This window comes from Sylvia atricapilla, chromosome 2, assembly GCF_009819655.1.
Source record: "Sylvia atricapilla isolate bSylAtr1 chromosome 2, bSylAtr1.pri, whole genome shotgun sequence".
NCBI lineage: Eukaryota > Metazoa > Chordata > Aves > Passeriformes > Sylviidae > Sylvia > Sylvia atricapilla.
In genome coordinates this window covers 42,784,705-42,806,041 of record NC_089141.1, presented here as the reverse complement: position 1 = coordinate 42,806,041, position 21,337 = coordinate 42,784,705, and the positions used below count along the sequence as shown (strand labels likewise).

At 38.9% G+C, this 21,337-nt stretch overlaps 1 protein-coding gene across 3 annotated transcripts in view; it reads right to left on the bottom strand.

Moving 5' to 3' along the window:
- Positions 1–632: 632 nt before the first annotated feature.
- Positions 633–21,337, bottom strand: part of ZMYM2 (zinc finger MYM-type containing 2) — a 68,759-nt gene continuing 48,054 nt past the window's right edge. For all 3 annotated transcript variants that reach the window (XM_066313034.1, XM_066313033.1, XM_066313036.1), the window contains 13 exons: positions 21,146–21,311; positions 20,279–20,313; positions 16,973–17,102; positions 16,688–16,803; positions 15,837–16,008; positions 14,254–14,355; positions 12,205–12,299; positions 11,090–11,258; positions 9,991–10,142; positions 5,903–6,017; positions 4,558–4,809; positions 4,087–4,207; positions 633–1,477 (listed from right to left, as the gene is read on the bottom strand). In XM_066313034.1, coding sequence (XP_066169131.1) covers positions 1,285–1,477; positions 4,087–4,207; positions 4,558–4,809; positions 5,903–6,017; positions 9,991–10,142; positions 11,090–11,258; positions 12,205–12,299; positions 14,254–14,355; positions 15,837–16,008; positions 16,688–16,803; positions 16,973–17,102; positions 20,279–20,313; positions 21,146–21,311 — 1,818 coding nt within the window. In that variant the 3' untranslated portion in view covers positions 633–1,284. The remainder of the gene's footprint in view (positions 1,478–4,086; positions 4,208–4,557; positions 4,810–5,902; positions 6,018–9,990; positions 10,143–11,089; positions 11,259–12,204; positions 12,300–14,253; positions 14,356–15,836; positions 16,009–16,687; positions 16,804–16,972; positions 17,103–20,278; positions 20,314–21,145; positions 21,312–21,337) is intronic.

Below are 21,337 nucleotides of genomic sequence, written 5' to 3'. Positions count from 1 at the left end.
CTTTCAGTACAATAGCAAAACCATTGCTTGAACCACCATACTGTTTTTATCAGTTAAATAAGAGCAAGTAACAAAACTTGAGCATTTAAACATGTATCTGGAAATCAGACTACTTAAGTAAAGTAAGCACAAGGAAAGGATTTAGAGCAAATGAAAGGATTTTTCTTCAAGAAAAATTATCTTTCGACTTGTTGCAACTTCACATCTCATATGGCTTTTGAATGGAGGCATTAGTTAAAAGAATCTTCTTTCCATAGTCAAGTATTGACTGTATTTAAATACAGCAACGCAAGGACAAACAGAAGTTAAAATTTAGCATACCATATTACTGCACATAATATGGCATAGAACCCCTTTCTATAAGGCTACAAAGGACAAATTTACATTAATATGAGGTACTGGCATTTATGATTGGAAAAGGAAGGATGAAAAAAGGATTATACAGCATTGTCATCAGACATCTCTTTTTTTTTCCTTTTTCCTTTTTTCCCCCTTTTTTTTTTTGAGGGGCTTTTGGTTTTAGTCTTCTTTTTTACAAAATACGTGTCTTGATGACCACATGCTCTAAGCTTATATTCATTTATTTTTACATATATATTTTGTTTTAGGGGCAATTGAGAGAGAGTCACAAGTAACGAAAGGACACTAAGGTTTTAATAAGGGCAACAAAAAAATGTTTTCACCAGAATAGATTCACATTACAGTACACCAATATTGACAGCATTCTCTTTTGTCTATTTTTGGTACATAAGATGGAATCTCTCTACATAACCTTATAAGGCTTCAGTAACTAAAAAGTAAAAAACCTATTAGTTTACAATTCATTTAAAAATTCTGAAAGACACAGCAAGTTCTAAACTTTAGTAGTGCTACCCATACACAAGCATCCGGTTTAAGAAGCCATTAAAAGAGCCTCCTCCAAAGGAGCTTCCAACAGCAGAGTTGTGCAACATGGATGTATTTTACTACAGGGGGAAAAAAAAATTACACATGGCACATTCTCATTCATATTTTGCAATGTAAAAAGTTACAAACATACCTAATCAAATAAATAATAAAAAAAAGAATCTGAAATGTGTTTGTTATGGATCCTAAAACCACTACGCAGAATAATGGAGACTTCCACTCACGAACTATTTACATGGTAATACCCGGGTGAGGGTACACACTGCTACAAAACTCATAAAACAAAGGGTAAACTTGAAATGTTTTCCATAGTAAAGGTCTAGCAGCATGACTATATCTAATGCTGTTTGTTGCCTTGACAGTTTTTGGAAGTTCGTTTTAATCTATGTCTTCATCCAGTTCATAATTGTCTTTATCATAAATATCTTTTACTAAAAGAACCCGTACGAGCATATTTTCCAAAGTGTTGCGGTCCAGTGAAGTGGCAGTGTACCAGATGGGGCTCTCCGCCGACACGGAGCACTCCGGCTGCAGGTAGAACATGTCTGTCCTCTGATTCAGATTCTGTGGGCTACAAGGAGGAAAACACAGGGGGTTAGAAACACGGCCTCACAGGACAAAACAGTACGCCAAGCAGTTCCAAAATCTTGCGGAAACGAAATTTTAACTGCACCTAGGCAAGCCACAAAAAAAACCCCCAAACCAACCAAACCAAAAAGAATAATGTGGAGAAATGTAGCCTTGTTGATAGAAGGAGCCATGCCAGGTCTGGTGCAAACCCAGCATCCTCAGATGCCTGGGACTAAGTAAGCATGCAAGAGACCACAGACTCTTCAAAAACCTGCAGATCCAGGTCTTGCTAAACCAGAAAGTGTATTCCATGATTTGCAAAGAGGCCCAACACTAATTATAACACAAATTAAACCAATAATTGCTCACACAGTTGTTGGCTGATGTGGCTACCTCTGAATGTAAAGCCTGTAGACTTGAAGAGCCAAGGATGGTAGTTCTGAGATGCACAGAAATCTAAGCAGCTGAAATCCCTCCTCCTCCTATTTAATTTAAAAGGTTGGTTGTTACAAATCTTAATCCCTTAACTCCTTACCCGCTTTATTAAGGAGTTAGATGCAGCTCAGAAATGTCCTCTAAGACACTAGAGAAGACTCCTTTCAGGAAATTCTAGCAGTTCATCCATTTAGGCCCATCTTAGAAGAGAATTTTCAATTCTGGATGAGCAAGTGATCACTCAAGCTCCCTCCTTCACAAATATTGCAGCCTTCAGGAGTCAACTCTATTTCATATTTCTACTAAAAATAAGGATTTTTACCAGCTCACCTTCCTAAATTGGTTGATAAGCTTTCAGGTGTTGCTCTTCACCTGCTGGGGTGATGGTTGGATTTTTCTGCTCTCATGTAAATCAGATTAAGGGCCAGATAAGTAGTAAAATATGGTTGTTTAATATAGTCTAATAATTTAAGTATTTTAACCTCCTCCCTACTTTCTTGAAACAACCGTATTTTTATAGGAACAATCTATCACAGAACCACATAATCAATTAGGTTGGAAAAGACCTCTGGGATCATCAAGTCCAATCTGTGGCCCAACACTCCCATGTCAACCAGACCATGGCGCTGAGTGCCAAGTCCAGTCTTTCCTTAAACACCTCCTGGGATGGTCACTCCACCATCTCCACGGGCAGTCCATTCCAATGCCTAATCACTCTTTCTGTGGAAAAGTTCTTCCCTAATGTTCAACCTAAACCCCTCAGGTGCAGTTTGAGACTATAATGGGACAATAATACAGTGTTTCATAGCTGTGAATGAAAGCATCCTGAAATTTCAGCTACAGGTGTCTGCTAGTTGCCAAGTACATTTCAAACAGCTGGCATTACCTAAAATTTTACAAATATTTTTACAGTGTTAAGTATTCCACTAAAATTATTTAAACAAAATTAGAAGCAGAAGGAGAAACAGTCTACTGCTTTAGTTAACAATGGTGACCAGCATCTGCAGGACAGCATGGCTTGAAACCACATCCTAACTGATGCTACAATTTGGTTTAAGAGTACTCTTTTCCCCAAAGAAGAGATGTTCCTCCTGGTCTCTCCCCCAGGGACTGTGTAACTTAGTCCAAAAGTCCAACTTCGACCTTAATGACAAATCCTTTCCAAATCATGAAAGTAGAAAAAGTGAAGGCAAAATCTCCCTGCAACAACCAGGATCAACTGAGTTTATGAAAAACAAGTGGTCGCATTAACAGATACAAGCTACGCTTTACTTGTTTCTCTCTGTAACATCACATGCTCTTGCTTCTGCTGATGCTGTGTGTGAGCTCTTTCTTCATCTTTAAGACTAAGATGCTGTTTCCTAACACACGCTGAGTCTCATTCCTAATTTATTGTGTTGTACATACAAGGTGATTTTATTTCTTCGGTATCACTTGCCCACATTTTCCTTAGCATTACACAAAATCTACATTAAAATCAGTCATCTGAATGGCTTTACAATTAAGGAGAAGTACCTTCCAAGGAATCTTGCTTTCAAGCTTCCAAAACACTTGGCTAGTAAATTAATTTTTTAAAGAGTTGCCTAAGCTTTTTTTTTTTTTTTTTTAATGTTGTGCTTTCTACTTCCTTCCTTCCTGCCCAATTAATTGTGGAGATTGGAAGTAAAGAAGCTATTTCTAAATACTGAGTTACTGCCAGTGGTAGTAGTTTTCCTACTACGAAATATTTTAAACATGCTTCCACACTCAGTACCTCAAAAGCATCTACATTTCAGATGCCTGGTAACTTAGAGTGAAGCATATCCATTGTCTTAATATAATTCTTTGTGAAGAGATGGGGACCTCATCTCAAAATCTCCAGTGGCAAAACTCACCAGATCCCTTGCTAGCAACTGTCTGCAGAGATACTTAGTATTCCCAAGTAAGAAAACTGAATTGTATTGCCATTCCCAGATGGAGCCCTTGACAATTAACACTGAAGTACTCCACTGCTCCCACACTTAATGCACATCTTGTCCAGATACAAAACTGGAGATTTCAATACCTTCATTCAGGTGTTTTTCAGATTTCAACCTATTCCCTTTGCTTGAGCACATTTCATGTTGCATCAGAACAGTTCCTTACTGGACCTGGTTTACTCCAGACCCTGTCTGTATTACCCTTTATCACACTTACCTTTTAGACAGATAGCACTCAAACATTTTCACAGGGCATCTAGCTGGATCAGATGTGTTTTCAATTTGTTCAAATACTGGCACATCATCTTCATGTTTTCTTTTTCCAGTAGCAATTTTATCTTTAAGAAGAAAATCAACAACATCTGAGCTATAACCTGAAGTCATTTTACATTTTTCAGTAAAATTCCCCATAAGCAGCCCATGAAGTCACCACAACTGTGCAAATCTGCACACTGGAAATGCCACCCACAGTCACAGCAAAGTTCACAGCATTTCACATGGAGACCATTGGACTCAACTCACAGACCCTACAGTCTCCATGGACCACTCCAATTAGAGTTCTGAGAGCTGAGAGCTGCTAGACTTTGTGTGCAAAGGCAGAGCTCTGGCTCCTGGCCAAGTGCCCAGATGTCCCTCATCAGCACCATGTGGATGCTCCTGAAATAATGATTTTGAACTGCCATAGTACCTTCATTATCAGCTCTGCACAGGGAAGACACTTGATATCGAAGACAAGCTTTGCTTTCCATTGTTAGAGGATTTTTCTTCCACTGTCTAAAAACAGTGCCAAAAGAAAGTCTTAAGTGCTGCTCCACTGTTTTCAGGCCAAAATATTTAGTGTTAAAGTAGAACAGAGTATTCAAAAGAGCAACAGGTGAATGCGATCCTAGCTGCTTAATCCTCCAAAGGTAATCTTCTTCAACTCGAGAGAATATTGATCCTTGGAAAAAAAGAACAGTAGAGAAAATAAAATGGATTAACCCATGAATTATCAAGGTGCAAAAAGAGAAAAAAAATAAGGTTTTTTTTTACTGTGAAATATAACAAAATGATCATGACAGAAGCCACTGATAAACTTACTAATTTATATGTCCACACTTCTCAAACCCAACTGGTTTAAGACACTCACTGAGAGAGTCAATGGGAAATATCAGTACAGACAGTTTCAGAGAGGACACATTTTTCTTTAGTTACAAGAGCATTGCTGAGATGCAGCTCTCTCATGCTGTTTCACAGAAATTAATATTCAGTGGAGTAACCTTAATTCAGTCATAAAAGGCATATTCATTTTATTCTGCTCAGGTTAAGGCCTCCAAACATTGTACTTTTTTATTATTACTAACGGATATCTCACTTGGAATGCACTCCTGGACCATAAGAGGGTATAGGAAGGGCCCAACACTGAGGCTCTCTGGGCTGTACTGAGAGAAGTCAATATTGAGAAGAGAAAGCCAAGGGTCTGGCAAGGACAAGCCCCCACTCAAGAGAGGATTGTGAGAATAATGGAAGAACAGTTGATTCTGCAGTTCAGCACCAACATTGGTCTCCTGGGAAAAAATTGCTTTCTCCATGAACCGATGACCCTTCTGAGCAGAAGACTCCCAGCAAAGAGTTGTTCTAATCCAGGTGAGGAATTATAAAATACATCACTTGTTAGCAGGCCAACCTACATACAGTGCAGTGCCTGCCTGCCTGCTTCCATTTGGGAAAAAAATGGGTAAAAATTAAATACAGCTCAGGTAAAAACTACAGGTCAAAGAGCTTTTTTTAACATTCTCTCCTAAAGATGGATAGTCAATTTTAACAGTCAGTGGCAAAACCAACTCTTGTAGCATTGATTACCCAGAAACAAGACAAATAAAAACAGGTACAGTTTTTACATTAGAAAACATCCGTGTAATTCTTCTTCAACTACTATTGCAATGCATAACATATACATATACATACACATATATGTGTATATATATATATATATATGCATGCTTAAGGATACATAATTATTAAGAGATGAAAAACATACAAAAGAAAATTACCATCTGGAAGTATGCTTGGTTGCCAGCTTCGAAGGATTTTATTTAATTCCTGTTCAAATGTCTGGTAGATTGGATCAATAAATATGTTGTCTTTCCGATTACTTCTATACAAATACTATAGAAAAGAGAGAGAGAGACAGTATTTATAATTCCAGATTAGAACAACTCCCGTGCTACAGGGTTCTTATTTTTGTAACTGTGCAAGCATTGTACTGAAAAACAGTATCTAAAAATAAACCTATGCCACTTTTCCAATATCTAAAAGGTAACCGTTACTTTCAATATAATTGTATGTTGTAAATTTCTAACTGGATATGAATCACAGTTTAATTACAACTAACATTTTTCTCTAAGATTTCCTGTGTGCAACATTGTATCAGTGAACAGAGAGTCATTAAAAAAACCCACAAACCACAAACAGCTAATATACCTTTTCCTCCACCTAAGCTTTCAAAAAGACCCCAAACAAACCCACATTTACCAAGAGTCCACCCTTTTAAATGTGAACTCTCTAGAGTAACAACACCATCCTGCAATACAAAAATGGAGGGAAAAAACCCGCCACCAAAACCTATATATTTGTAGTAATAATACACAGCATTACAAGAAAGATGACAGGATGGTGCCAGGCACTGGCCTATTCTGTAATCTAATTATCTTACCCCTCTTGACCTTACAGACAGAAATTCTTTTGAACCTTTCCCAAGAATTAATGGCTGAGGACTACTATTTGACATTATCCCCTCTGGAGACATTTCTGAGAAAGGGAGGATTGGCTCCTTAAACTTTCTACTTCAGCATTATCTTTGCAAGAACATGCCTGTTAGTGAATACAATAGAAGTGACAGACAAAAAACCTGCATTTGCTTCTGGAAATGGCATCTATTTCTGTACCCAGACTTGAAATCACACTAAACACAACACTTATTTATAATAGGTGATCACAGCTCGGTACATCCTGCCTTCCTTATCTTTGCACTTAATTTTATAATAAGGGAAAAATAATGAACACACTTCCTACAGATTTTCAAAAACGTTTTCATTTAGATAACTATTTTATATGATAAGTTTAACGAATTCCTCAAAGCACAACATTCCCCCACGTGTGCTTGTTTCTACATACACCAGTTTTGATTTTACAAAGCAATTCTAAGCCAGATAATACAGCTTCCTATAAACTCCATGGTGCTTGCCCCTCCATTCCCTGGCACATTCTTCCTCTGTGTATTTCCCTCTGGTTCACATTAAACACTCCCATTGAAAGCTGGCAGTGAAAATGAAGACTGAAAATTTGTTCAAAACCAATCCACAGACAAGCTGTGAGAACTCAACTAAAAATACTTCTTCCTGGTTCACAGTAAGTGCTGACTAAACCCTGGCATCCCCAGCAGAAGTCTGCATATCCCTGGACCACCAGCACCACAGAGTCTACAGAACAATGAGGCTGGGAAGCAGGGCAGACTCCAACCTATCCCCCAAACCTGCAAACCTTCATTCCCAAACCACAATGCCATGCTCTGCTACTCTACAAACCTTACAGGGGCAGGATGAGCACAAGCCATTCCCACCTGAGATGAGCAGTACTGTAACTGCAGCACACAGGAAGGAACTGGATGTGTCTCTGAATCCCACAACAGAGGAGAGAACAGGCTGAATCGCTGCCCACAGCGATTTTGTTTGTCTGGCCTTCAGATAAACATCTGCCAAACTCTATCAGGCTGCCCAAACAACCCCATTACCAGACATACAAAAAGCAAGGAAAAAAAAAAACCCCAAACCAAATCCCAATAATCCCAATTAGTGACAAAGAATGAAGGCCATGATGCAACAAAGGAGCACTGCAGGCTAACACCTTCCTCTAGATGAAGCCTCTCCACTAGATGCCTGCCTGATCATGCAGCAGCCTTTATCTCTAAGTGTGATATTCTCCAGGATCACTACTTCAGAGTTATCAAAACCATTATTGAACCATTTCTGCCTGAAGGCAGAACGATTTCATCTGCAAATGAACCTGAACTGAGAAACTGCACCATCTGACTCAGGGACCACGTTCTTGGAACAGATTTTACAGTGCTTCCTTACAGGAAAAAGTTATTTTATAAAATTAAAAACAAGAAAACAACCAACTTAGGACTTGATGACTCCTGGGCTCAAACCACATTCTATCCATGAGGAAAAAGCTCCAAACTGAGTGTGTATTTAGCCACAATGACTGAGTGCAGTAATGCTGGTGGAAGGGGAATGTACTTTCTTACTAGCCTATGGTTCCTACATTCTCTTCCTTTGAAGAGAAACTTACTCTGACATAGCAAAACATTAATGATCTTTGGCCCAACTTTGAATGCCATAATTTAATCTCCTCTAAGTCCCTTCCAAGTTCAACAAAATCAACACCTTCTATGCAGTAGCAGGGTTGGGGTTGTCTTTCAACCCTATCTCTTTCAGGGTAGGGGTTGTCAGATGGAAAAGACAGAGCAAATTCTGTAAGGCCATGGAGTTTTATTGTACATTGTGACAGCTGCATTGCATTTAGCATACCACTATCTTGCTTAAACATGTTTCTTCAGAAGGGTGGTCCAACCCCAAGTATTTTCCAGTAGCACACAGATGATGGATGCAGCCCCTCATAGCTCATGTTTCTGTCCCTCACTTGCTGTCTGCCTTTGTGAAATGCAAATTCATCAGAACACAGCACATCTTCCTACCAGTCTGGCCAGCCAACACATCAGGGTTGTTCACACTGCCTGAATTAAATACAAGACACTAAGTATAAGCAGTAAAATTATGGTAAAATGACCACTTGTTGCTCCACTAATGTTCCATCATTGTGTATGTGTCTTAAGCCTCATGATAATTGTGGTTTCCACACACACTATAATTCTGAAGAGCTGAAAAAAAGGTACTCTATACATAACTAGCTTTCATGACTGACAAAATAGACTACCTCAAAGGTAAAAAGAGAAATATTAAAAAATATTTTTTGAGTTCCATTTTATAAACACATACTTCCCTCTGTGTACTGTTTATCTGCTTAACATGAGTGTTTTCAATTCAACAGACAGGTACAGAGAGACAATGTATCATGCAAGTGCAGAAGCAGAAAGCTAGCTCAATTTGAAACACGCCTTGTAGCCGTACTGACTAAAAAGGCACTGACTAAAATCAACGTTTGCTTCTCAAGTCTCAACGATGAGGCAAAGGTAGTGACTAACTTTTTATTTTTGCATACTTGCAACACAAGAAAATTACTATTGTACTAATTATTTTTAAAATATTTCAATTAAAAATTTGTTAATTGATACAAGTCGTCTGCCTCAAGTATGGAACAGCTTAGGTAGAACTGCAAACCCTGTGAGCAGCTTGCTTTCCACATTATACACATCTTCCATTGCCTTTTAACTTGAATGAAATTTTCTATGCTCTCAGCTCTGAACCGTTTATTTTACCTATGTTTAGGTAGCAAAATTTAAGACAGCTCTCCCTGCTTAAAAGATAAGCTGTGGAACAGCTTCTCTAATTAGCCAGTGATAGGTTATTGCCTTCACATACATTACATTTAACCTGACTCCTTCCTATCTTAACTGTGTGTAAGACAGTCAATATAGCCGAGTTTCCTGCACTCTATCCTGCATGTCCAGTCTGCAGAACTCAGTAAAGTAGAACCTCCCCAAAAGATATTTTATTAGATTGCTTCCTCTATGTGCTAAGGAACTGAATTAGTAAAATACTTAAGAGATCATGCCTTGTTTCATTCTGTTTTTACATTGGACATCTTTAGCAAACAAAATGAAGCACAGCATTTGAAAAAGACTGTGTCGTTTTTGACTGGGTTAATTACTTGCTTTAACCCAGCAAGAAGCTTAAAAGTATTACAATATACCAATTTGTGTTTGAGTTTTCAGGATGGGTCTGCAAACTCAATTCCTACACAGACAGCTTTCCACAATGTGCTTACATAGCAGCCTGATCACAGCCACATATTAAGGGTAGCTCCTAGCCAGTAAATCCATGTTATCTCCACTCTTCTACTGAAATGGGTTACAGTCATATCAGCAGCTCCATTTCCCGCCTCTACAGCCTCTACTAACCTCCTGAATTCCAAGACACAGATAATAGATGCTGTCAGGTGCATAGTTCTCTCCATTAGGCCTTCGAATTTCATTGACAAAATGTGTCAACCCATAGTTTAACTCAGCTGAAGTATGTGATAACAGATCTTCCTTTAATTTCACAGACTTTACTGTAAAATAGAGAAGAAACGCTACATTATACAACAGAATTGTCACACAGTGAAGGTGGGATGGGGTATTTTTTGACTGGAAAGTGGGAAACTGGCTCGATGTCCTCTCCATTAACCAATGAACGAGACTTAAATGTACTAAGCAGTTAAAATGTTAGGTCTGTATTAAAACAATCAAGGCTCCCACAGTAAAGTCTAAACCAAATGCAGTAACACCTGCCAACAAATATACTATCATGCACAGCTCAGGATGAACACAGAGGCAGCCCAAGATGCTGATGTGAAGCCAGTAGTGTAGAGGGGCACTTTCAAAGGAATGGGCAGTTTCCAAAGATACAAGAGCACAACAGAAGGGTGCTGAGATGCATGTGGGAGCTGAAGAGCAGCAGGAGTAGCAGCAACTCCCCTTTTCCCTCCCAGAACAAACATGTACAGAGAGAAGAGCTGCAGAAACAGCAGCATGGCTCCTAGGGATCAAAGGCCACCTTGTGCCAGAGCTCCACATGCCTCAGAGGAAGATCTTACAGGACAAAGACGAGGAGGATGTCCCTCCCTTGCCATTTGAAAGCCCAGAAATGGTGTGAACTCTGAAGTGAGTCAGAATATGAGGAAAAAATAAGATGCAAACAAAAGATCAAAATGGTCACAGAAAATCAGAATAGCCAAGAAAGTGCTGTCCTAGCTCTCATGAGAAGTGTGAGACCCAGCATTTTGAACCAAATAAGAAAATACTAGGAAAAAAATAAAGAGTTTGGCAAACCTAAATAAATAAATAAATAAATAAATAAATAAATAAATAAATAAATAAATAAATAAACTCAGTCATGCTGGGAACATTAAGGACATGAAAAAAATTCTATCAAAAATTCCAGCTGAGAATCACACAAGTACAGCAAATTTTCCCTACCAGGTCAGAATCTGGATGCCAGAATTTTGGAAACACTTACTTGATTTCAGCTCCTCTAACTCTGGAAGCTCGTCATCTAAATACCGAGACTTTACCCAGTGCTTCCACGCATTTACCCCGTAGGTGTATTTGAACGGGAAGCTGCACTCGGAGTTTTCCGAGCTGTCATCGTGAGACTGGTACTCCGACACGGCTTTCCTCTTCACGCCCTGCCAGGGAGCACAGAGGTTAATGCCACCAGCAGGGACACAGAACCTGGCACAGCCAGCTGCAGGCCGAAGTGCACGCTGAACCTCAGGGCACCCACAGGATTCTGTCGTGTTAACGCACAGGGAGCTAAAGATGAGCCAAATCTGTGTCACAGGCTCGACTCGTAGGCTCAAATGAACCCACCAATGGAAAAGCCAGCACTGGTTCCAGATTAAAGCATGCCCAGCAGTGGATATGGGGATAATGTCCAGTGCTTAATAGCAAAAGCTCAGACTCCAGATTTGATATTAGAAAGACCCATTCAATATTAGAAAGCTTTAGCAGAAATTCGGTTTCTTTTAAAGCTGCAACATCTACTGCAGTTACTGGAACAAGACCATTTCAGCTTTGTCCCAGGCATAGGAAACTATTTCTTGGTAGTGTCCTGCTAAATAAAAGACTATGGTTAATTTGTACCCAATGTCTAAACTAAGATAGATTAAAATTAAATCTGGGGGGAAAAAAAAATTAAACTCTTTTATAAAGGAAATGCTATGGCTCCCATTATAAACCACGGTAATGCCAATGTTTTCCCACCTTACTATCAAATTAAACCAAGACACCTTTGTTCAAAGTAGAAGGTAAAATAGCACTGGCTAAGAATACAGTAGGTATATACACAGTGGCACATTTCATCAACAGTTCTTCCACTGTGAAGCAGAAACACGACCAGAATTTACAAATCACACTCCTATCAAATCCAACAGTCACCTGCAACAGACATACCACTGAAATAATTTTATTGCTTGAAATGTATCAATTTATGTCATAAAGACAGGATATTGGGTATGACTACACAATAACATGCTGTAAATCAGTATGAGAACTAACAAAAAAAACCCTGAATGTTTTTTCCTACAAAATTTTGCACTTTTCTTGGTATTTTTAATAGCATGAAAAAATTACCTTCTTTTTGGACCGAGGCCTTGGCTGTTCCTCATATTCTTCACCGAAAACAGGAGGTAACAAAAACTCATTTTCCGTATCAAGCTCCTCAGTTGCTGAAAATACATTAACAGAAACTTATTTTGAAACGTCTTTCAAATAAGACTGCTTTGAAAAAAAAAAAAACCCAATTAACTATATTGGTATGCCTTAACATAAGGTGTCCACAGAGGCACACAAATAAATACAACCAGACACTGGAATTTGTTCACAGAGGAAACAAACCTATTTTTATATTCAAACTAAGGCAAAGCTGTCAAATTGTAAGACAAAGCTGTCAAATAGTTTACTTCTAAGTAACTTTCAGAGGATACGATGCTCAACATTTCAAGTATTATCTTAAGTTGCTAAGGTAGAATTCCTTATAGTAGACTCTTACATAATGTTCTCTGCCCAGACTGTCTTTGGTATTAAAAATTCTTAGGTACAGTGAGAATGAGCAACTATGGCTGGAAAAAATACAAATTAACTTAGTATATGCAGCTTTGTTCGTGTATTTAGATTATTTTTACTAATGTTTTGTTATTTTTTTGTAGCATATTACACTTGGTTAAAAACATTAAGATTAGAAGGCAAACTCCTTCAGTGAAACTGGTTTAAGTCTATATTTATACAAGTGCTGGAGGTCTAGCTCATGAAGGATATTACAGATAAGTTTAGTAAGCAAATGTACGGCAATACATCACAATATTGTTGATTTAACATTTCAGGGGTACTGCTGAGGACTCTATTTCAGGCAATGTTGAGGAACGAGATAACATTTGAATGGATTTACTGTTGCAAGTCCCACCTTTATTTACTTTATTGAAGATGATTCACCCCTCATTTAGCCATCAAAGAATGTTTTCACTCAAAATTGAATGCTCTTCTGATAACCTGATTTCACCACCTTATTTCTTACCAACTGGTGCAGATGAAATAGCACTTACATGCAGAGATTTCAGAACTCTGCCCCAGACTCAAAAGCAGTCCTCCTCCTGATACCACAAAGAATCTTATCTCAGAAGCACTTCAGCGTAATCAATGCCTCTTATGGACTGCTGCTACTTACTGCTCCAACTTGCTTATTTCTTTTCTATTATGGTTTTCTAGCTCATGTACCCAGCTTCACTTTTAAAGAGGGTTAAAAACCTAGTATGTATCTGACTAGTAAATGTCCCAAGATTAAAGTCAGACTAACCCCCAGCATTTGTCTTTAAATTAGGCACAGAGCAAACTGGGGATCTACTGCAGATATCTACAACACAGCACGAAAGAAGCCTGTCAGCTGCTACAGAACCTGCCCAGGTGACGTATGAGAGTCATGTGTCCAAGAGAAGTTATGTAAGAGGGAGAGTAACTACAGCCAGAAGCTTTCTTAGATCTTTGATTAACTGGGGTATGGTGTAAGGAAGCAGACACTGTTCTCTGCATTCTGTTGAGTGGTAAAAACTGTAATACATAGCATCAAGGATTTCTTTCAAGAAAAGTCTCAAAGCAGTGGGTATTTTCCTTTTAATTCAAATAATGCTACCATTTCAAATGCAGATATGGATATTACCAAGATATTAAAAGGTAACACAAGTGATGTACAGCATGCCAACTTGTACATTTCTAACAAACTTGAATGGGAAGTTGACCCTTTAGTAATTTCTTCTCTAAACCATGAAAACACATGGTGATTGAAGAATGCATTCATTATGTTTTTCATGACACATGCCATCTGAGTCCCTGAGCCCTCAAAATAACTTTCCTAAATCCATGTTCAAAACAAATGACGCAGTCAAGCTCTTTGCAAATGGTTAACTTTCCCTTTTCTTTGCATTGCTTCAACTACTTCATTTAGAAAGATGGAAGAACTAATTCAGAAGTCCCCCAGCTTACAAAGGTATGGCAAAGTTTTACCTAACAGTCAGTCAGGTGGACCCTGCAACCAAATAAACCAAATAAAGCTCCTCTGAAAGGTGAGTAAACAACGTGCAACAGCTGCCCACAGTGTCACAGTGTTTATTAAAATCACAGAAGAATTACCTCTTGGAAAGTCTATTTCAATATCAAGGTCTGGCTCATATGGAACATCAGGCAAGCTCGTCCGTGACTCTGAGTTTAGGAGATTTGAGTCAACTATCACATCTGTTGAAAAGAAAAGGAAAAAAAATCTCATTATTTCAACCGACACATGGATGAACCAAATGGTGCAGATCTATAACTTTAGAAGCTGAGTTGTTCTAAAACTGATTGTTGTGCTCATTACCATCCTACATTTTCTTGTTCTCGGGAGCTCAGATTTACTTCTCCAATCTGATTTACTTCAAACATAAAATATACTTACTAGTCCATTGTTCTTCTCCATGAAGGTGAGTCAGGAAGCACACATAAAAAAATCAAATACTGGTGAACCTGGATCATATCTACCGATCCCAGAACTCAAACAACCTTGACAAACCTAACTACCTATTTTCCTACCTGATCGTGTCATAACAGAACAGATTTTCAAGTCTATTTTTCTAGGTTCTGTTACTCAAATCAGGCATGCAGACAGGGAGAAACAAAGCCTGAACTCTCTCCAGTTTCTGGCAAACACTGATTGCTCCAAATTCAGTACTCTGCAAGTGAGCAAGCTCTGATCCATACATCTGCTCATTTAGCTAGCTGTGCTTCACAAAAGAGAGCAAGAAACTGAAAATTACAACCTCGCAGTGCTACCAGAAATGTGCAGTTTTAGTGGAAGAACAGCAACAGATTGAATACAGTAAGTCTCCCAGGACTGCAGCTCTGCTGGCTTCCTATATAATGAGGCACAAAGTGTAAGTTTATGTAATTTATCAACAACCTTTCAGATACTGTTGAAAGAGCTTGGGAAAAAACCTTCAAAATTTTATCTGAGTGAAGGCAAATTTTTCTGGAAAGATACAGAAGAGCAGAGCCAGGAAAGAAGAGTAAAGAGACATGGGCACTGAGAAATTAAAAATACAAAGTATGTAGGACTTTTTGCTCTTCAGATAAAAATTTTAATTATGAGAATAATGTGTTGGTTGTTGCTCAGTAGTGCTTACTCTAAATCATGGGCTTTTCAGTTTCCCATGCTTCACCAGAGTGCACAAGAAGCTGAGAGAGAGCATGCCCAGAACAGCTGAGCTGAAGTGTCCACAGGGGTATCCCACACCCCACAATACTCAGTAGATAATTGGGGGAAGTTGGCTGGGGATCATCAGTTGCTGCTCAGAACAGGCTGAGCATGGACCAGTGGGTGCTGAGCACCTGTACAGTGCCTCACTTAGTTTTCTTCTGTTTTATTCCTCTCTCCCTCCTTTTAATTGTATTTACTAGTATAGTTAGTACTGTATTTTATTCTTGTTACAATCATTAAAGTGTCACTGACTCATAAGGTTTACTTTTTTTTTCCAAGTCTCTTCCCCACCAGGTGTGAGGGGAATAAGCAAGTGGCTGTGTGGTACTTGGTTGCCATCTGACCTTAAAGTACAATGCAACTTAATGTAACACCTCAATGACAGCACTGTTGTACTCAAATTTTCCCTAAAATAAAAACAAACAAACCCAGTCCTTCTCGTCACACACATCTCCCAGCACTGCAAACTCATCAGGAAACTCACTGGTCACATCAGAAGCTTCAGCTTTTCCAATATGTTCAGGTACCACCCCTGACAAGTTCAGTAGCTCAGCTTCCAGAGGATCTGAGGGCACTTTTCCCCTCAGCTCTTCTATTGTTGCAAGGATCTTCTCAGTGCTATCCAGAGTAGTGGGCAAAAAAACTGGAACTGGCACCTGTGCAGACAGGGAGGCAGAGATAATTAGAAAAGAAAAAATGCCACAACAAAGCAACCAACAACCATAAAAAAATTCTATACTCTTCTTCTGGAAAAGAAAGTTTACAGGTTAGAAACAAGTCATTTTAGTGTGAGCTAACAAAAAATGCTGACAGGTTAAAAACCCAACATGAAGGAGCTACAGACAGAAGGAAAAGCAGGAAAGTACACAGGAAAAACAAAAAGACAAAATATAGCTGGTCAAAGAAAGAACCAAAGGGTCTTTGGAACTTCAAACGTGTCTGATTATAACCTCAGACTAACAACAAATTGCTGCTTATCCCACACTCTGCCATCCTTTCCCAACACAACCTTTTCAGCTTCCTTATTACAAGAACAAATGTTGCTGTTAAAGGCTTATTCAGCATATTCAGCAAAAGCAGACATATCACTCAGAACTTTTCCTGAAAAGCTCAGTGGCACAAGATTTTCACACTGGAAGCAGGCAGACAGGTCCTAGAGAACAACCTGGGAGTCAAATGCCACTGTCAGATTCTAATGCTTTTCCAATAAACAGCCCTGCTGCACCCTGCAATCCTTCAGATGGACCAGAAGGAGAATAACCAGCAACACAAGCTGGTCCCACACATGCATGTGAATGGAGGCCAATTTTAAAATGAAGCTGAAGTCTCACTTACAGGAACAGGAACCATGGTAGGAACAGGAACATTTTGACTATACATGTTCATAGGCACCGGAACGTAGACTGGTACAGGAATAGGCACTGGGACATACTCTTTTTTCCACTCGTTTTCTGTTAAAAGCAAAAGGAAAAAGGCAAATACTGCCAGGTATTTAAATATATTTTACACCTGCCATTTAGTGGGGAAAAAAATCAGAATATTTGCAGTATGTTAGAAGACAGTAACAGTTAGGAAAAAGCTACAATGAAGAATTTAGTTCTAGCACAGTTCAGGAGTTACCTGTCTGACAAGATTTCATCTGCATATGAGGTTTACAGTACGTGGCTTTTGTCATTGTCAAAGGCTTGCAAAGAACTGCCTTGTTCTTCATTTCTCTGTTAGGTGTTGGAGAAGGTGGTGGAGCTGAGCCCTGCAGACAAGCAAATAAGAGAAGGTGCTGTTGTACCACACTGATTCTAACACAAAGTTCTTGACTTAATGCATGAGCTGATACTTTTTATAAAAGAAATACTGAACAGGAAGCTCACAGAAGCACAACACAACAGCACCAACTACTATTCTATAATTGCAAGCTATAATACGTTCTAGTATTGAGCTGCCACTGCCAGGATCATAACAGCAGCTGTACTTTATTCAGGGCTAGCACTGCTGGCTCATTTCCCCTTTTTTTCTCTAAATTGAAGGTACTCAATTTTATGTTCTTCTTTAAGTGAAAGCATAATTTAAGCAATTTCGTAACATATAAAGTAATTTTTTTTGAGCTGTAAAAAAGAGTTCATTATGAGCAGTACAAAACAACTTTAGGCTCAAGATCTAACCTTCTAAAATTATGCCATAGTTCAAAGATCACTTAAAATAAAAAAAGCATTTCTGAATGAAAATTCTCTAAACACTCTTTTAGTACCTCAAGTAAGAACTTCGTGCTCCCCCTGCTGGCTCTAAAACAGTGACAACAAATACCAGGGAACATCCCAGAATGCTCAAACTGTGTCCTTACAGTCAAGAGGTAAAAAACTCTCTTGTTCCAGATGTGTTTTTGTACCCTAGAACCTCTTTTAGAACCTGATTTGAGAAAAAAACTCTCAGTTCTATTTGGTCATATGTAGGAAGACGAGCCCCACATGTCCTTTTGGATATGGAAGGAAAGTCTAGTCCCAAGAACAGTTCTACCAGGTGTACACACCCTAAAATGCATTAAAACATACTGCGTTACTCATAGCTTTGACACGATCTTTAAAAATTTATGGACCGAATTAACATCATTAAACATAAAATACTGAAAGTTTTTAACATGACAGCTTAGCTTGTCTGATGTCTCTAGTTACCTAAGCAATTTTCTCTGTTTTTCATAAATATATTTATATTGTCATCAAGAACTTTCACTTAAATCTAAGATTTATCTTTTATGCCTATCTGCATTTAAAAGGCAAGTCTCTCAGACCTTCCACGTGACAAACAAATAAAAAAACCCCCTAAGTTTCTATGGTAGTTTGACGCTGGGGAAGTGATTTTTTTCAGGAAGTTATAGTTAAACCAGTTAGTGACACGTTTTGAAAGTGATAGCTACTATAGCCAATAGAGGAATTCTACATGCCTGTGAACGCATAGAGTAAATATCAGAAGATCCCGGGAAACTTCCCTTTTCCTTCCTGCCTTGGAACAGGTAACGGGGCCGGGCTACTGCTCCTCCCTCTTGGGGGAAGCTGGCCATGGCCTGGCCCTGCCCCTGGGGCCCCCACAGCTGCCAGCAGGGTGAAGGGGAGGCTACAGCTTAAAATCCAGCTAACTTTAAAGCCTACCCATCCCTCCCCACCTCCCCCTGGGCCCCAGGGAGCAGCACTCCATGAGATGGAGGGGTGGAGGGGTGAAGGCATCCACCAGCCCGGCTACTGAGGTCTTGGCCGCAGTTCCTGAGCCTCCCCCATCAGCACGGCTTTAAACTTCCACAGCCCCTTAGCCAGGCAGAGATCGTGCGACCACTGCAGGCCCAAGGCAAGATATTACATTTTTCCTTGCACAAATCGGCTTCCAAAGCTTCCTAATGCTTCCCTTGAGTGAGAGGAAAAGGACAGAGTGAGCGCAGAGAAAACACGGCATGAGATGCAAGTCACTGAAGAGAGAGAGTTAAGCCCTAAGTAAGACAAAGGAGAGAAGAATTGCCTCGTTTTGCCGAACTTCACTTATAAAACCATAAAAAATAGATGCATATAACTATGTAACTTTCCCAGTAACATATAAGTGCTACTAGGAGGATGCAGAAATCTAGTTTTAGTTGTAGACTGGTATAATAGAAAACTTTGAACAGAGGAAGATAGAAAGCAATGTGAAACCCCTTGCTGCCAAAGAAAAGGGAAGCCTCTGTTCCTTAAGATGATTTTTAGAAATAGAAAAGGAGAACCTTTATTTTATACTAAAAAAGGCACCCTTAAACAGTACCCTAAAATAAACAACCCACATGCAGTGCTAGAAAAGCTGCTAATGGGAGGGACTTCACAAAAGCAGGTTTCCCAGGCGGCTGTTTTTGCGAGAGTCAAGACCCACAAGAGAACTGTTCCATGCTGTCAGTGGAGAATTCCACAGAAGTTCTAAGAGAGACTCCTCTCCTAAAGAACTGATGAAAGATTATTTTTAAATAGTGAAACTAACTAAAAATCACAGGTTTTCTCTCTTTATGTTGGGAACATATACAGTTCCCAGTGGGAAAGTGAACATTTGTCGGGGAGGAGGTCAAGTGTTTTAAAAGTTTAATTTTAATTCTCATTTTCTTTTAATTAAATGTGCATTAATAAAATGTATCTTTATACCTTTAAGGTTTAAACCTGCTTTTGCTTCTCTCCTAATCCTAACTCACAAAAAAAAAGAGTAAACACTCAAAACACTGCACTAAATTTGGTAAACAGAATTCAGCACATGTGAAACCATTACAGTTTCAAACAAAATACACCAAGCTAACTGAAAACAATATTAACAGTAGTATTTCTGACAAGCTGAGAAAAACTGAAACTCATAATGAAGGCTGCTGCTCCACTGATGATCCCCACCCTTCCAGACAGCAATTCTGCAAAACACTATGCTTCCCTACTCTGCAGCCAAGTCAATCAGACCTTGAGCACCTAGAGAATTCTACTCCTGGGAAGGATAAATTTTAAGAACTGAAGATTTATTTTCAGCTTTTTAAAGCTGAGCTACCACCTTAATATCCCAACAGTGAAATTCTCTTCCCTTTTTATACTCAATACATCTAATCAGTCTAAACACGTGAATAAGACACATGGCTTGTTGATTAACATTTTAAGCAATATTTAGATGCACTATAGATGTAAAACACATGGTTGATGATTTAGTTTCCCAGAAGACACTGAAAAAAAAAGTATGAATATTTGAAATTTTTATTTCACCTACAGATTTGAAAGAGACTAAAAAGCTTCATAAATTTAGCTTCAAATCATTCAAAGACACTAATTTTTGGTTTTTAATAGCATCCCTCTAATTCACTGGGATCTCACATTTTAAGTACATCTAATTATGTTTCAGAGAGAGAGCGAGAGCGATAGATACGTGAGTGTGTTAAATATATGTACTTACTGTTATTTTTGTCCGGGGGGTTTGACAGCCCTGATCTAAAAGTACAAGGAAACACTTTTAGAATTTTTTTCCTCTTTTCCAAAATCAAAGCAAACTTCAGTAAGCAATTCAAGATAACACAAACATTACATCAAGAGATCTCATTAGTACCATACTGAAAGTGAGAACTGCACACAAGACTTTTCCTTCACGGACATCTCCCTACTGATCTCCTTTAATACTCCAGTATTGAGCCTTACACAAAGGCAAATGATTAATCAATACTTTAGCCAGATGTGAATACAGCCTCCTTCAGAAAAAATAAATACCAAAACACTCAAGTATGAAAATGGTTATTCAAATAAGCTGAGTTACCATACTGGCATTAATTTAAAAGCTGGTTTATTTGAACTTTGCCTGACATTTAAACCACAAACATGTATTCAGTGCCCAACAGCAAGTTTACACAGTACCTACTGCCAACAGAAAGGGAAACAAAGCGCAACGTATTCCCCTTATCTAGATATTTTCATTGTATTCTCATTTCCATTTTATTTATTTCCTTTAATTCTATAAAACGTATTTTGTTTTCATTCCTAGGGCATCTGTTCTCTGTGACCAAAAGGCATTTTGAGAAGTGTTTCCACAGAGCAAGTAATGACAAACTGGAGCACAACGAGAGAGGAAAACATTTTCTGTTCCCATGATGATACAGCACTAAAATTACACTTAACCCAGAATAGCTCAATGCTGCCTCTGATGATAACACAGAAACGGATCATCTCTAATGCGGTTTGTTACAACAAATAAATAATTCATGCAGCTTTCAATGTTTCGTTTAAAGGAAGCATCTGGCTTGACACTTCCCAGCCCTGAAGCAGCACCTACCATAGTGCAGGTTCTCGGGTCCTTTCTGGGTGGCCAGGTTGGGCTCGTTCTGTTGACAGTAGAAGCGGAGCAAACAGTGCTGGTCGCAGAAATGCTTCATCTCGCCGCGCCACTGCACCTTCTCTTTCAGGGCTCCTTGAGACTTACAACAGTCACACCGCACAGCCTGAATGCAAAGGAAGATTGGCACAT